The sequence below is a fragment of the Mastomys coucha genome, unplaced genomic scaffold, assembly GCF_008632895.1.
Source record: "Mastomys coucha isolate ucsf_1 unplaced genomic scaffold, UCSF_Mcou_1 pScaffold16, whole genome shotgun sequence".
In the NCBI taxonomy this organism is placed as follows: domain Eukaryota; kingdom Metazoa; phylum Chordata; class Mammalia; order Rodentia; family Muridae; genus Mastomys; species Mastomys coucha.
The window spans coordinates 102,216,095-102,230,699 of NW_022196898.1; the positions used below are offsets into that span (position 1 = coordinate 102,216,095).

General features: G+C 41.0%; 1 protein-coding gene and 1 long non-coding RNA gene across 14 annotated transcripts in view; one reads left to right on the top strand and one right to left on the bottom strand.

The window, feature by feature from the left end:
- The window catches only part of Erich3 (glutamate rich 3), a 117,563-nt gene that overhangs the window by 38,128 nt on the left and 64,830 nt on the right, over positions 1-14,605 (top strand). For 4 of the 11 annotated variants that reach the window (XM_031375937.1, XM_031375938.1, XM_031375939.1 and 1 more), the window contains 4 exons: positions 2,958-3,029; positions 4,571-4,699; positions 9,473-9,628; positions 13,649-13,867. In XM_031375937.1, coding sequence (XP_031231797.1) covers positions 2,958-3,029; positions 4,571-4,699; positions 9,473-9,628; positions 13,649-13,867 — 576 coding nt within the window. Of the gene's footprint in view, positions 1-2,957; positions 3,030-4,570; positions 4,700-7,345; positions 7,479-7,502; positions 7,788-9,472; positions 9,629-10,864; positions 11,112-11,705; positions 11,819-13,648; positions 13,868-14,605 lie in introns of those variants that run through there. The other 7 variants (XM_031375941.1, XM_031375944.1, XM_031375943.1 and 4 more) reach the window with 7 other exon arrangements.
- Positions 205-11,125, bottom strand: LOC116093975. 3 transcript variants are annotated; one of them, XR_004119907.1, is made up of 5 exons: positions 10,978-11,125; positions 10,483-10,676; positions 5,461-5,774; positions 1,940-2,097; positions 205-592 (listed from the first exon to the last, which is right to left on the bottom strand). It is a non-coding gene; the product is annotated as an uncharacterized LOC116093975 (long non-coding RNA). The 3 variants fall into 3 exon arrangements; XR_004119905.1 differs by having other exon boundaries at positions 10,483-11,125; XR_004119906.1 differs by lacking the exons at positions 205-592; positions 1,940-2,097; positions 5,461-5,774 and adding an exon at positions 8,440-8,832 and having other exon boundaries at positions 10,483-11,125.

Genomic DNA, 14,605 nt, shown 5'->3' on the forward strand with positions numbered 1-14,605 from the left:
GAACCTGTTCAGCCCCTAACCATGTTTCAGAAGACATACCTAACCTGTTAATATACCAGAACAGCTAGTGTTGTCTCCAGGTTGGCACAGGGCCTCCCATTGACTTGAAACGGCTACAAGTTTTCCCTAACATTTCTGTAGGTGTTCCTGCATTCACTCATGCAACAATAGCTGACTCACTGGATGCTAAGAGGGGACCCTGTCCGGTGGCTGCAAGACACTGTTTATTGAAATATGGCACAGCAATTGCATAGAAAAGGAAAGTGACAAAGTGGATCCTGCAAACAAGGAGGTGTCCTGTGGGCTTCAGTGCACCGGGGCACAGAGCTCCTGCTTCTGGGAGGAGGACGGCCATATGCAGGATCCTGTGAATGGAAAGAAAGCCCAAAGGCTGCTCAGGGGGGCTGCTTGGCAGGAGGAAATGACACCATCTGAGAAGCTGAGGCCTTGTTTCTGGAAAGTCTTGAATTCCCAAGGCAGGTTGCAGTGTAGGTACAGAGGCGATGAGATGCTTGTACAGCAGGGGAGTGAAATAGATGAGCAAAGCTGTTCAAGATGTTGCTGCTGGAGATGCAGAGGATGGATTAATGGTCTGGAAAAGATTGGAGGTGGGAGGTCAATTAGGAATCTGTTGCCAAAGGGTGCAGCTAACAGCGTTCGAGAGAGGGCGGGAGAGGCAGCTGTCTGTGGGCACGGTAGAGAAGGAGAAAGCTGTGGAGAGAAGGTGCTGTCTCAAGCAGGGGAGATGGAGAGAGCACTAGGGACTGAATGGGGAGGAGTGCAGGAGAGGAGGAGCAGGAATGTGGGAATAGAAACTTCTCCCTGGTGAGGAACAGGCCTGGGAGAATGCTGTCCTGGGAGCCAGGACCATCTGCAGAATGGCTCTACGGAGGTCTGCACCCAGGCAGGCACCAAAGGCTTGGGGAGAGAGCTGAGCTGCTGACTGCAGAGAGTTGGGGACAGATTGATAGTTAATATAAGAAAGTTTGTGCTGGGCAGTGGTGGTGCATGCCTTTAATCTCAGCACTTAGGAAGCAGAGGCAGGTGGATTTCTGAGTTCGAGGCCAGCCTGGTCTACAAAGTGAGTTCCAGGACAGCCAGGGCTATACAGAGAAACCCTGTCTTGAAAAACCAAAAAAAAAAAAAGTTTGTTGCCGAATGGGTGAAAGATCAGAGCAGGAGGGAGAAGAACAAGGAGAGTCAGGAGATGATTGATGACATCCAGGACAGGAGTGATGGCATCAGCAGGGACCAAGACCAGAGAAAAGGTTTTCCCGAAGGAACAATGAGACCACAAAACTACTCACCGATTTCACGTCTAATAAAAATTGGGAGACCATATTTACTTAGGTATATTTTAAATCACCAACTATTATATGAAAATAATTGGAAAACAGACAACTGATAAAGCAAAAATAATTGCATAAGATTCTACTTTCAGAGATGGCTATTATTCTACACTTCTTGTTTTTAATATCTTCTGGTCATATTTATACACCAATAAAACCATGGTATGGCCAAGTGTGGTAGCATGTGCGTATAATCTTAGTATTCAGGAGGCCTAAGCAAGAGGATTACCACAATTTTGAACCCAACTTGGGCATGTAGTAAGTTCCAGGTCATCTTGAGCTAGGTTCCAAGACCCTCTCTTAAAGAACAGTGAACAGTGGATTTCAAATGCGGTTCAGCAGGTATGAGCCACTGGCTCTGCCCTTGCAGAGGGCCAGAGTTCAGTTCCCAGTACTGGTTCTATGCTGCGCATGACTGCTTCTAACTCCCGCATCAAAAAGCAGCCCCCACCACCATGTACACAGACACATAAGTAAAAATAAAATCATCCTTTGCACACACAGAAAAGAAAATCACCATGCTACTTTGTGACAAGGACATGGGTTTGAGCAATCAAACAGGAACTAGGAAGTGAGACCAAGACACGAACCTGTGTCTGCCTTGGCATCTTTGGTCATGAAATGTGATGGACTTGGAACTGAAGACATAAGAAGCAGGCCCTCACTCCAGGGACGCGTCAGTAAACCGCTCCACCAGCCACCAGATTCTTATACAATCTCTTGTTTCCTCCTGTGTTACTTTCATTTTCTTTTAAAAAATACAGAAATGGATGCTCTCAGTCAACCACTGGACTGAGCACAGGGACCCCTATGGAGGAGTTAGAGAAAAGACTCAAGATGCTGAAGGGGTTTGTAGCCCCATAGGAAGAACAACAATATGAACCAACCAGTACCCCCAGAGCTCCCAGGGACTAAACCACCAACCAAAGAGTACACATGGGGGAACCCATGGCTCCAGCCGCATATGTAGCAGAGAATGGTCTTGTTGGTCATCAATGGGAGGAGGGGCCCTTGGTCCTGTGAAGGTTCTATGCCCCAGTGTAGGGGAATGCCAGGGCCAGGAAGTGGGAAAGGGTGGGTTGGTGAGCAGGGGGAGGGGAAGGGAATAGGGTTTTCAGAGGGGAAACCAGGAAACAGGATAACATTTGAAATGTAAATAAAGAAAATATCTAATAAAAAATCAAAATCTTTAAAAACTTTGTTTAAATAATTACATCTTGTTCAAGCCCATGGATGTGCCAAACATTTAACCATTTTCCCCCAAAATTTACACAACTATTGCACTATTCAAATAAAAAAAGGGTAGGTGGGACCCCTTTCAGATAGTATCTTTCTGTGCAAAACACTTAAAAGCCATTACTTGGTTTTCCTCTTCAGTTTAGGAACAAAGTTTGTGGTTAAAGGGCATGAATACTTTTAGCTAAGATGTGTTTGTAATTGGCCTCCCAATGAGTGGTGGCAATTGATAGTCCCACCTGCACACTTAGGCAGGTGGCTCTTCTCCATTCAAATGACAAGAGGGGTAATTGAAAACAGAGCTACCTCTGTTGGGATTATTTTCCTCTAAAATATTCTTGGCTCTAACTAGCATGGTTCTATCCTTCACAGCGCTACCACCAGCTGGAAATAAAACGGAAACTGGATACCTTAGCTAGGAAAGAGCGGATTCAGAGGTTGAAGGTAAACTCTTTGACCTTTTAATATCATGGTATCATTCAAACTCCCAGGCAGTTATTATGGAAAGTCTAGAGGTCCTGACTTTTGGACAGCAACGTAGCTGAGATCTAGCAAATGGTTCTATGTAGCCTGGCTCTCAGTGCCATCAGTATAGATCCTGAAAAAGCAGGCACTACTCCTGAGAAATGCATTTCAGCAAGGAGAAAACTTTCAAAGACAAACTTGAAAACAGTCAAATTTGCTGTCTGGCTTTTGTGTTTTCTTGTGGCAGAGGCCAAAGGATATTCATGAGTCTTAAGAAAATTAAAAGAGATGGTAGTGTTTCAACTTGAAGGAAAATAAAACATTGGACGAATTATACAATCACACATTTTCATTCGAATGTCACCCTTGAAAATTATGGTGGGAACAAGCTTCCTTAGTAAAGGAAGCATGAACAGATCTAACATTTTGTGCTAGGTATTTTTAAATCCCTTGGTTGTTCTCTATTTTTGTTCTTTGCAGTGAACTTTTGAAATACATCAATTTGAATCAGGGGATGAGAGATTCAATTAGGCGTGTTTAAAAAGTTTCAGTTTAGGAAGGCAGATTTATTTGATTTCCTGAGCTATTTGAAATCATGGACTGTTTGTTCTTAATTTGCTATAGTATTACAAATGTGGAGCCTGAAACGCATTTCACAAACTGATAAGCATTTGTAAAGCATTCATAGGGCAACCTGCTCTGTAAGAGTAACATTTTCCTCTCTGGGTTGATGGACTCAAATTTATTTCATCAGAGACAAAGAGTAATTTCATTGCTAAAGTGTTAAATGACAGGAGGCAGGTCATTCTTGGGATGGGGGGAGCTGGGATGCAGAGGCTCCAGGTTCCTTCAGCTTGCCTGGCCCTGCCTTGCATCATGGTCTTACACTTTCTGTGATTTGTTAGTCAGAATGTGGAAGCAACGATGACTGGAAATACTGATTTCCAGTACCTAAAACAGGTGTGCTGTGTCTCTGACTCGTCTGTCCTGTGTGAGGCAGTAGGTAGACAGGAAGAGGAGGATTCTGGGAAGGAAGACGAGGGTTCTGGGAAAGTGCTAAAGGAACTCCAGTTGTTCCCACCTGACACCTGCTTGTCAGAACTCACTGAATATTTGCAGTTGGCAAAGGCATGATTCAGTTCCCCTCTATTTAGTAAAACAAACTGTACTGCTTAAATTACTGTTTTTATAACAAAAACTTTAATCTCTTTTGGTAGTGTGTACCCCTCAGTGTAGTGAAGTGCAAAGGGCAGTTTTTTGGCCCAACAAACATTATCAGAATATTCTCTCAGAATGACTCCTATGTGTGTGCAGGTGGAGAGGATTCCATTTTCTATCACTTACTGCCTACCACACCCTGCCCCCAACAGGGCTAGAGAAAGGTTGCTAACTTCAGTATCAGGATACAGAATAGCAGTCTTAGTGGGGAAGGCTTTGATCTCACAGTATGGATATATGTCAGGCACTAAGCTAACCTGATCACCTATATGTCAATTTCACAATTTTTGTTCTCATTCCAGGTAGAACACACAAGACGATTTATTGAAGATAACATGCCTATTCTGACACCCCATCCCCCAGCTGGCCCCAAGACTAATCGTGGCCATAGCGTTCTGGCTGAGGAAGGACGTTCTAGTCCATTAACAGTGGTGAGCCCTATTAAGCACTCTGTCCCAGCTAATTAATTTATGATTTCTCATTAATCTGAGAAGGAAGGCTCTTTGGGAAGCATGTCTGCACAACCTTATAGGAGTGAAAACATAGGGAAAGGAAGCAATTGCAGACTACAGCCTCCTCCTTACTCAATACTAAAAGTCAACATTGCAAGTCCTCACTCCAATCAAGATTGCTGTGGACTAATCCCTGCACTCGCAGCTAACACACAAGTTTCTGAAGTGGAGATGACTTGTGGTTATGTAGGTACTCAGATACCCACCCCTGGCTCCATTTTACCTACAGGAAAGACCAAACTCGTCCTGATATCTAAGATCATACATGATGACTTCAAGTTATCTCTCTCAGTTTTTACCCTTTAGCCCTTGGCAGTGTGGCAGGATTGAGCCCCCGACTGTGTCTTCTGGGTATTAGTCTGACATCTGGGTATTATTCTTGCTATTCCTTTATCTGCACAGATTCAGCAGTGCCAGGCTGCATGTTGGTGACATTCTACCATTTCATTTTATCAAAAGTAGATGCTTCTACCTTGAGATAATTAAATGTACTGAAATCCCATCTGAAGAAGTCATACACTGATATTTTATCCTAGCGCGATGCGTCTGTGGCCCAGAGGTGATATTTGCTGGAAGGAAGGCAGGGTCTTTCAAAACAATACAGATTCAGGAAAGATTTAAACAATATCTGTTGGATGCTGGTGGTTGAAGCTGGGTTAAACTCCCCGTGACGTCTTTACCTTTGGTTTTCGTGACTGGATGCTTTCCTTGTGAGTCTGATCATTTCTATTTGTGTTATACAATATTTGTAGAGAGATTACAGAGCCTTCGCACTCAGTTGAGGTAAGTTTGTCACCTACAGCATTAAAGCTTCAACATTCTGAAAAGGTAAACATGTCTTGACCTCTCCTGGTTGAACAGCACGAGTTCTGAAAAGCTCCAGCCCTCTCTGGACTGTTGTTCCTCCTCAGGCGGGGATTATTTGAAGGTAGATGTGTACACACAAATACTTCTTTGATAGATAGCAATACCTTAGTGCCTCCCAAGCTTTCCCCTGGAAGAAACAAAGGAAATAGTGCTATTTTCTGTCCTTCTACCTGGTTCAGAGAGGAAACCCCCCTGTACCCTGGTCCCCTCAGTTTTCCAGATGAACCCCATCAGGAAAGAGTCTGTGGTTCACTGTGTAAAAATGAGAGGGTCCTTTAAAAATCAGAGGCTACACTACTGTGAGCCTGACACTTGGTCACATGCAGAGTGTTTTGTGTGCCTTAGGATAGCTACTGTGACTTGAAGTTTAATTTCTCACTTTACAGAAGTTTAGGTCTCCCCTTAGGTTTGTCCATCCTTTCCTGGACACATCCTCTCTCAGTTTCAGCCCTGACCACCAACTACCCTAGATGGAGAAGGGAAGCTTTATGGGACATCACCATTTTTCCTGAACTTCTCTAAGAGAAGCTTTCAATACCCGATCCTGCACATTGATGCTAATTGTGCTAAAGTTTCAAACACTGTGAAAGCATTTAGCTGCATTATCTCCATTAAGACAGGGGAAAGTCATCTCTATGGATTCTGTAAGTCTTTGAGAAATTAACCCCTCCCCGCCCCCCTTGATCCTCTTGAGAATTAGCAGAGCTTGGCTAAGCTGAGTAATTACCAGGTAGCCAATTTCAACCCACATTTTGGCACAGCTTTGAGCACATTAAGACAGTGCCGTATTTATTATAGAGAAATATATTTACACATTGTAAAACTCAGCAAGCTTAAGGTGGCCTCTGATATGAGCCACCAGAGTTTGGGGCTCACAGCTGTTACTTAATGGGACAGATTTGTTTTTAGAGATAAATGTGATCAGTTGAGCATTTGACTGCCAGATCCATCTAACTGGATGATATTTGTATGCAAATGCATGGAAGTAAAATTAAGAGCACAGCCACTGAAAGACGGACGGTGTTCTGGTGTGCTGTAACCTGCTCTCCCGCATCTCTACACAAGGTTTTCATGTTTGGGATTATCGGGCAGCCTCAAGAGAAACTTGGGTCTGCTAGAGTCCACAAGAGCTCTTTTGGGTGATTTTAGTCTTTTATTCAGAAATGTCGCTTAGTCTGTAAATGGATTTTAAGTTCTCTCTATAGTCTTATCTCTTGTCTTCTCTGACTTGTCTGTAATTCCAGTTAATCCACAAGTGTTTGTGGTGGTTTCAGGTTTGTACTTATCACTTTCCTTGTTACTGAGACAAAATACCTTCAAGAAATGACTACAGAAGAAGAGCCTGTCTGGCTTATAGCTTGAGGAAACAGTCCACATGGTGGACAAGTCAAGCAGTAGGTGGCTCAGCTGTGCAGGGGGCATGGATATGGGACTCTTCTCCCATCTTGTCAGAACAGGAAGCAGAGACAGGGATAGAAGCAGGCTGTCCTATAGACACTGAGGTCTACCTTTCAGACAGTCTCTACCTAGCAAAGAACTCACAAACCCCCAAAAGAGAAACTCCACTTTTGGACCAAGTGTTGAAACAGCCAGTGGGAGGCATTTCATATTTACCCCACAAGAGACCCAAGTAACAATGGCTTACTCACGAGGTTTCATCCCTACCCCAACCCATGCCTATGAATCTTAGGTGACTCTATGAAGTCATCAAACACCTGGATCCCTCTGTGTTACTCACCCACCAACTTGGGGTACCTGCTTCATCCACAGCAGCCAGTGCTGTGTATCACCATGTGGATGCTCCAGCCAGAGGGAAGGGGTCAGCAGGAAAGTAAGGACCTGCTTCCCTTTGCTACGAGTGTGAACTGCAAGTTGCATGAGCTACTTTTGTTGACATTTTACTACCCTCAAGTGAGAGGTCATCTCCTTACAGAGTTGTGGGGAAGTCTGGGGAACATACCCTTTGTTTGTGCCAACCATGTTCGCAAATGAAAATTCTACTACTGGAGAAGAAAGGAAAGCAAATATTGGACAGGGTTGTCTCTGCCGCTCTTCTGTGATCCTGGCTCAGAACTGGCTTTTACTTGAATTTTCAAATGACCATCTTCCTTACCATTTGGCTAAAATTTCACCTGCTTCTGTGAGAACTTAGTTTTTCTTAGCCTCCTTAGTTCACTATAACTATCCTAAGAGCATTATTCTAAGTCATGCCCTCTGGCATTAATCAGCCTGATTGAGTAATAGAATTTTTAAATGTTACATATTACTTTTTATCTCCTTACTTGGCCTGGGATGGAGATTCAGTATTGCCAACTGTTGAAATCAAAAGCTTTAGCAGTGTGTGCACGCATGCTTCTCAAGATGTTATGAGAACCAGTGCTTGGTAGGAGTTTCTGGCTGCCAGTTTTTTTTTTTTTCATGTGTTTATTTATACATGATTTTGCGGAATGGAATATTTGTGGCTTACCACCCTTTAGAGTCAATGTACAAAATTCTATTCATGAATCATTTATATACCATCTATCTCATACCACTTTGCCCAAATACGCATGCCCTATTCTTGGCATGTTTTCTACTGTCTTAGTAGAATAGGACAAGCTGGCCAAAACTTCATTTTTTCCTCCACTTTTAACGCATTGCTAATCTTTATACTAAACTTATAATATTCTGTTGATGCTCCCAAAGACACTTATAATGTTCCATGCTGACACTTTTTGTATTCACTGCAGTACATTCTTGATTGGAAAGTGTGTCTGTTGGGGGCTCAGCAGGAAACAGATGGCTCGTACAAATAGAGTAATTACAAAGTTGTTTAATAAAGAAACTATTTAGGAAGATACAGCAGGGTGAAGAAAAGCTAACTAGGGATGGTAAGCCTGCTGGGGTCAGCACAATGGGAAGCCACAGTCCTAGGTTGAAGAGGAAGCTGGTGGGAAGGGATGGGTTTTAGAAGCAGTAGGTAGGTTCCATAGCAGGTAAGGGCTTCCCCGCAGAAGCATAAGCACTTTGGTGATAGGAACCTTTCTGCCCTGCAAGATTACGGAAATAAAGGCCTCCATCTCATCCATCTTCTCTAATAGTCCTCTCCTTGGTAGAATCTAATTGCAGTCCTGAGGTTGGTAAATTCCTTAAGAAATCACTTACAGGGCCCAGAGCTCCTCAGACAGAGAAGGTAGACAGGGGACCTAGAAGAACAAATGGAAGACTCTGAGTGTGGAAACATTCATTTTTATATAGTGCATCCCAGTTTGGCCAGCTACGATGTTTCATTTTGTTTCCTTACATTTTTAGGAAGCAGTTGAAGATATATAATTGGTGGTACATTATAGCCAAGCACCTGCCTTTCCTGGTGTCTGCTTCTACTTTGGGTGCCAACCTTGCTGCGTAATGAATTCAGAGTAGATTTTATATTGAAAACATTGAAACTGAAATGAGTCTGTTCCAATAATACCCTTTCAGTTCTCTGAAATAGGACATTATTTAACTTAACATTTAATTGAGCAAAGCCATTCTTTGCCCATATTCAGCACAATAAAGAATTTACAGTATGAGCAAAAATATAGGACTATAATAAAGGCCATCTCTTTTTGTCTAGAAGGCTCCATCCCTGTGACATTTGGTTATGTAGAAGACTTCAACACCATGTGTTTTAACAAATACTTTGGGGTCAGAAGGCTGTATATAATGGAAGGATATAATTAAAGTTTAATCTGTTCAGTAAAAAGGCACCATTAATTACTCTGGGCCATTTGTTGGGTTATTAATTGGTTCTGGAAACATGTCAAGGTACTAATTTAAGTGGAATTTCCCCCTATCATCATCTAGACAGTCCCTCGACCATATACTGCCCCAGGAAATATGCAGCCTCCAGTTCGTCTGCAGCCTCTTCTGAGTAATCGACAAACGAGAAATAGTTCAAAAGCTTCAGGGTCCAAGCCCAAAGCCTCATTGCTGGAGAGTGGAGCTCCATTTCCTCTTGGGGTAAATGCTATTTTCTTTAAGAAATGTCTGTTTTTAAATTATTGATTAAAATCATGTACTATCAAGGTTTAGACGCCATCTTTTCATCCACACAGTGAAACTTACACTGTACATTCACAAAGCATTTACTGTATTAAGTAATGTGATTAAGTGTATATTGCTACAGATAGAAGGCCTACTTTTCATGTAATTGTATAGAATCTGTAAGGGATGGAATTTTAATGACATGCAGTGCTTAGCTCACTATGAGCCAAATGAAAAATAAAGATGCTCTGTTCCCAATCACACACATGACTTTCCCCAAAATGACACTGTGTGGACTCCTTTCAGATTTTAGTGCATGAGAACCTGACAATGGGACTCTGCATGGCAGGCTTGTGTTCATGTGAGGACTCTCTATCCTATCTATGTGTGCAGTTACTTGGAGGGTGAATTAAATGTGCTGAAGTCATTAACCTAGGGGTTTGACAGTGCATCCCTTTCAAGGTTCTTTCTTAGGTAATCTTTGCGTATTAGAGTGCGAGTTGGCTAGGTATGGTTACTATAAAACAGAATCTACCTAAACAGGGAGGAATAGGCCAGGCCATTCCCAACATAGGGAGAGACTGCGTTTCTAACTTGCAGAAACATTTATGAGCTTAAGAATTTGTGTCATGAACGTAATTGTCATTACATGAAAGGGATGAATGTGCTTCATTCCTTTCTATTAAATACTACTCACGAACCTAAGACACGGCACCCTCGCTCAGACAAATGCAGATTAAGTGACTTCATTTCATACTAAATATTCAGATGCAACTGTGGCATCTCAGCCCATTGAATGTGGTTTTAGCTCGTGAGAATGTTTTACATACCTTATCCAGTTAATTTCCTGGTAGCTTCTTAAACACCAAAAGAAGTTGATTGGGAAATGGCTTTTTTTATTTTTCCTTGAAGTGAGTCAGGCTCCTGGGTCTTAGATCTAGGGTACAGTTGAAGGCCCATATTTGGAAGGCCATTTCAGCCACTGTCCAGGAGTAGCCAGCGCCTGTGAGACCACTTCATGGTACTTAAAATAATACACAAGCAAGACCCTTTGTTAATTTTTGGTAATCTAAAATAGATTTGTCTTGATCAGGGACAATTAATCCACCAAGAGTCATCAAATGGTCAAACCTTATACCAACAATGCTTTCTCCCTGGTTGGCAGAGCTGCCTGGGAGGCAGGCTCACAATGAGAAGGTTGCCTGGTGACCATAGAATCAGAATGGGGCTGTGACTCAAGGCAGTGTTCCTGGATCAGGTTAAGGCTTCCTGAGGTGCCCATCTCATCTCAGGAATGGGCTTACCCAAAATACCAGAAAACTCACAGGTCTTTGCCTAAAACTCTCTGTGTCCTCCGGGGTTAGTGTTTCCATTGGGGTTGGGCATACTGGAAGCCTGCTGGGTAGAACTTGCTTTCCCATAGACAGTGCTTCAATGGGTCCTCTCCATGTGTGCCAAGGTGATTACATTCTTTCTAAGCTTCTATAGTTCTGAGTTCTAGCTCGGCAACTTTTTTTTTCTCCTCAGACATAAGAACACCACTAGGGGAATGACAGTCTTTGACATCTAGTGACTGAACTTTTCCCCTTTCAATAATTTTCCTCCAAATTTACTCTGAGGCACTGCCTACAAGTGATATCTCTATGTATACATTGTGACCCAATATATAATCTCATCTTCCTGCTTACAAGTTTTGAGAGTGTGGGTTATTTCTGAAGGAAAGTCATTGAGGAGCTCACACATCAAGAGGATGATCAGTTTATGTTAGCTATACTCAATGAATATTTTGGACACTTATGACAGGCTAGCTTCTGATGTAAGAATGAGTGTTATTATTGATTACCAAGGAAGACAGAAGTCACTTACTGGAGCTTACAGTGTAATATGAGTGAGCTAAATAAATATACTATGAAAAGACATGCTTTTATTAGTGGTATTGATGGTGAAAGAGTTGACTACCTGACACAAAAGAAGTTGACTCCTTTTGAAAGACAGTGAGTAGTCTGTAGTATTGCTAAGTATGTAGTGAGCACCGGTCAGCCCTCTTGCTTTACTGAAAGACTGAAGAGGTATAAGGATCGGAGGGACCACAGAGAAGACCAGGTTGAGCTTGTTACAGCAGCTGGAGTAAGCAACTTTTGGAAAAAGTGATCTAGTCAACAACAGGTTGGTTTTGATGCCACTAAGTAAAACTAATCACATGGCAAAATTTTCAAATACATAGAGGGAGTCTCTCCTGTCAGAAGACATCAGCCCCACCTGATGGTCTACCACTATCTTAACCTGTAGGAATCTATCCCAGGAACATGCACATAAGTGCAAAGGAAGAGTTAAGTACACTTTGAGCTGTCATCTTTACAGTAGTGAACAAGCGAGAAAAACTATATAATACAGTATAGTTTAAATGCTTAAGAACTTAAAAATGCAGTGAAATTATATGTAGAAATGGTTTTCCAGTGGTTTAGAAAATTAATATGCCATCAATTAAAAATAAAAAAAACATTATTTTTAAAAATATTATTGAAATCATTTCCAAAACAGGTCAAATAGCTGATACCAAGTTGTGCTATTTGTTTTTCAAAAGTGATTAAAAATTGCCCAAATTCCAATGTCCAAGATTAATTTTAATATTTGCATTATGTTCATTTAATTTTGGTTTGCTATTCTAGGCTCAGTCTATTGGAGAAATAAATTGAAAACAAAGTAAGGTTACTCAATATAATGTAACAACTGAACAGTAGAGTCTGCTTATGCAAACATGTTGGTTTTATTCAAGATTTGAGCTATATATGCTTTTACTTAATCTGCTTTTATTGACTTAGTAATTAGTACCCTTGGGAGAGCCTTTCTTAAAATTTTTATTATTAAGCATATCAAAATATAGACTAAAGTGATTAAAAATTAGTTATGAGTACAAAGATAGAAATATAATGTCAATTTATATTATGTGAGTGTAAAGAATTTTTAAGGTAAATTGGTATAAAATGGATAAAAACATCTAAGTCTCTTAAAATTTGGGAATTTACTTCAGATGCACAAAAAGTAATCAGTTTGTAGAAATGTTTAGATTCAAATATATCTGATAAATATTTTTGGTTATACATTTAAAGATTTTAAATGACCAAGGTAAGGTATCTTGATTAAACTCTCATGCAAAATAAAGATATATATCCCAATGGTAAATTAATATTTAAAAACTTCTATTTGTTATTGCTTTTTAAATCAAACTCTACATGTTAATTTCTTAAAAGAAATACTGCTTGTGCTATTATGTAAGAATATACCCACATTTCTATACCCTGGTGAGAATATATAATTAAAGAATCAAAGCAAATTTAATGAACAATTTTTCTTTTTATGGATTTTTAAGGTGCTAAAGTTTTTATGGGTCAGCTGAATTTACACATCTTTTGTATATAGACACACTTATACATGTGTCACTTATACATGTGTATTTGTATGCCCAAATGCACATTGTATGGCATAGTATTAATACTTGTACAATTATCCATATAGGATTTATTGCAGGATGTGTAGGTCAAAGAGCCTTCTCTTTAACATTTGGTGGATATTTTTGATTGTCCTTCACAAAGTTTGAAGATTTCAAGCAAGCATGCTCACTGGTGTTTGATCACAGGCTTGTTTCTTCTGCCTATTCAATCCTCAGGGTGTCTAAGATCAGAATGCTCCTATTGCCCCGTGCAATGGCCAGCTCTACTTCAGGGTCTAAGCCTGCAGACTTTCCAGTGCAAAATTAACTAAGTTTACTCTCTCTAAATCTTCTATTAAAACCATATATTCACACAAGGTTAGAAATATGTGCTTATCGACTTTGCAATAGACACAAACTGATTTTCATAGGCACGAGCATGTGTTTTAAGTTGGTGTGTTGTTCTCAGCTGGGTTTGTGACAATCATCCAGGCTTGCCTTTGATTCAAGTTGCATTGGGGCTCTGCTTGTGTACCATTGGGTCTTACATCATGATGTGATTACAGGGCAAGAAGGCAATGATGAAATTCAGGAACTTCATGGACAATTCCCAGAAGGAGGACTTCTACCAACTTCCACACATTAACAGTTACCAGACACCTGTTCCCCCAACACCCCAGCCCCAAGCAGGAAAGAGCCTCAGGGATAACAGGTTGGAATCCTGGAGGAGGAAGAGGCTGCGTCCCATCACGGCTCCCCATGGCCTTGAGCCTCTCTTTGGCAAGGTGATTATGGCCAAAATGTTCTTTTATTACTGTAACACTAGTGACATCACACCGGCTGGGTTCTAGTTCTGTAGTGTAAGAATTTTCTAGAACCAGGTACAAAAATGCACTGTGTAAATATAGTATTTTTTTTATGTACAGCTGTAAAGAACCTGTGACTCAAAGGGAACATCTGAGTAATTAGGAAAACGACTCAATTACCCTAAGTGATGATAGATTACCCATGAACTCTAGCAGTCAGATTTCAGTTTAGATTCCAACTTCATTTCCCTTAAGTTGATCATTCAGAGTATCTTCACATTTAATTCATGAAAATTCATGAATTTAAGCACAGCTAGAGAGTGTAATACAAACTGAATTTTATTTTTAAAGGTTTATTGCAAATTAGTGAATATTGCCTACCAACTTTCCCACTGTTCCTTGGAGATGCTGTGGTTTGTCACCCACATGTCCCCAAAGCATTATTATAGCACATTCTTGTAAGTGTAGCTGAACTTTACACAGCTTCAGTCTAGTAAGAGAGCAAAGGAACTCTTCTTTTTTGTAGTGCAACAGACACCCACATTTATTACACATACCTCCTGTGACCCTTAGCAGATAATGGGGTTGGCATTTTCCCCATTTGAACAAGTAGTGAAGTCCACAAAACACACCACTCTGCATCCTGCTCCTTTTTTTTTCTTTATTTATATGCGAATTTCTCCATTCCCAGTTTCCCCTCCAAAAAACAAAAAAACA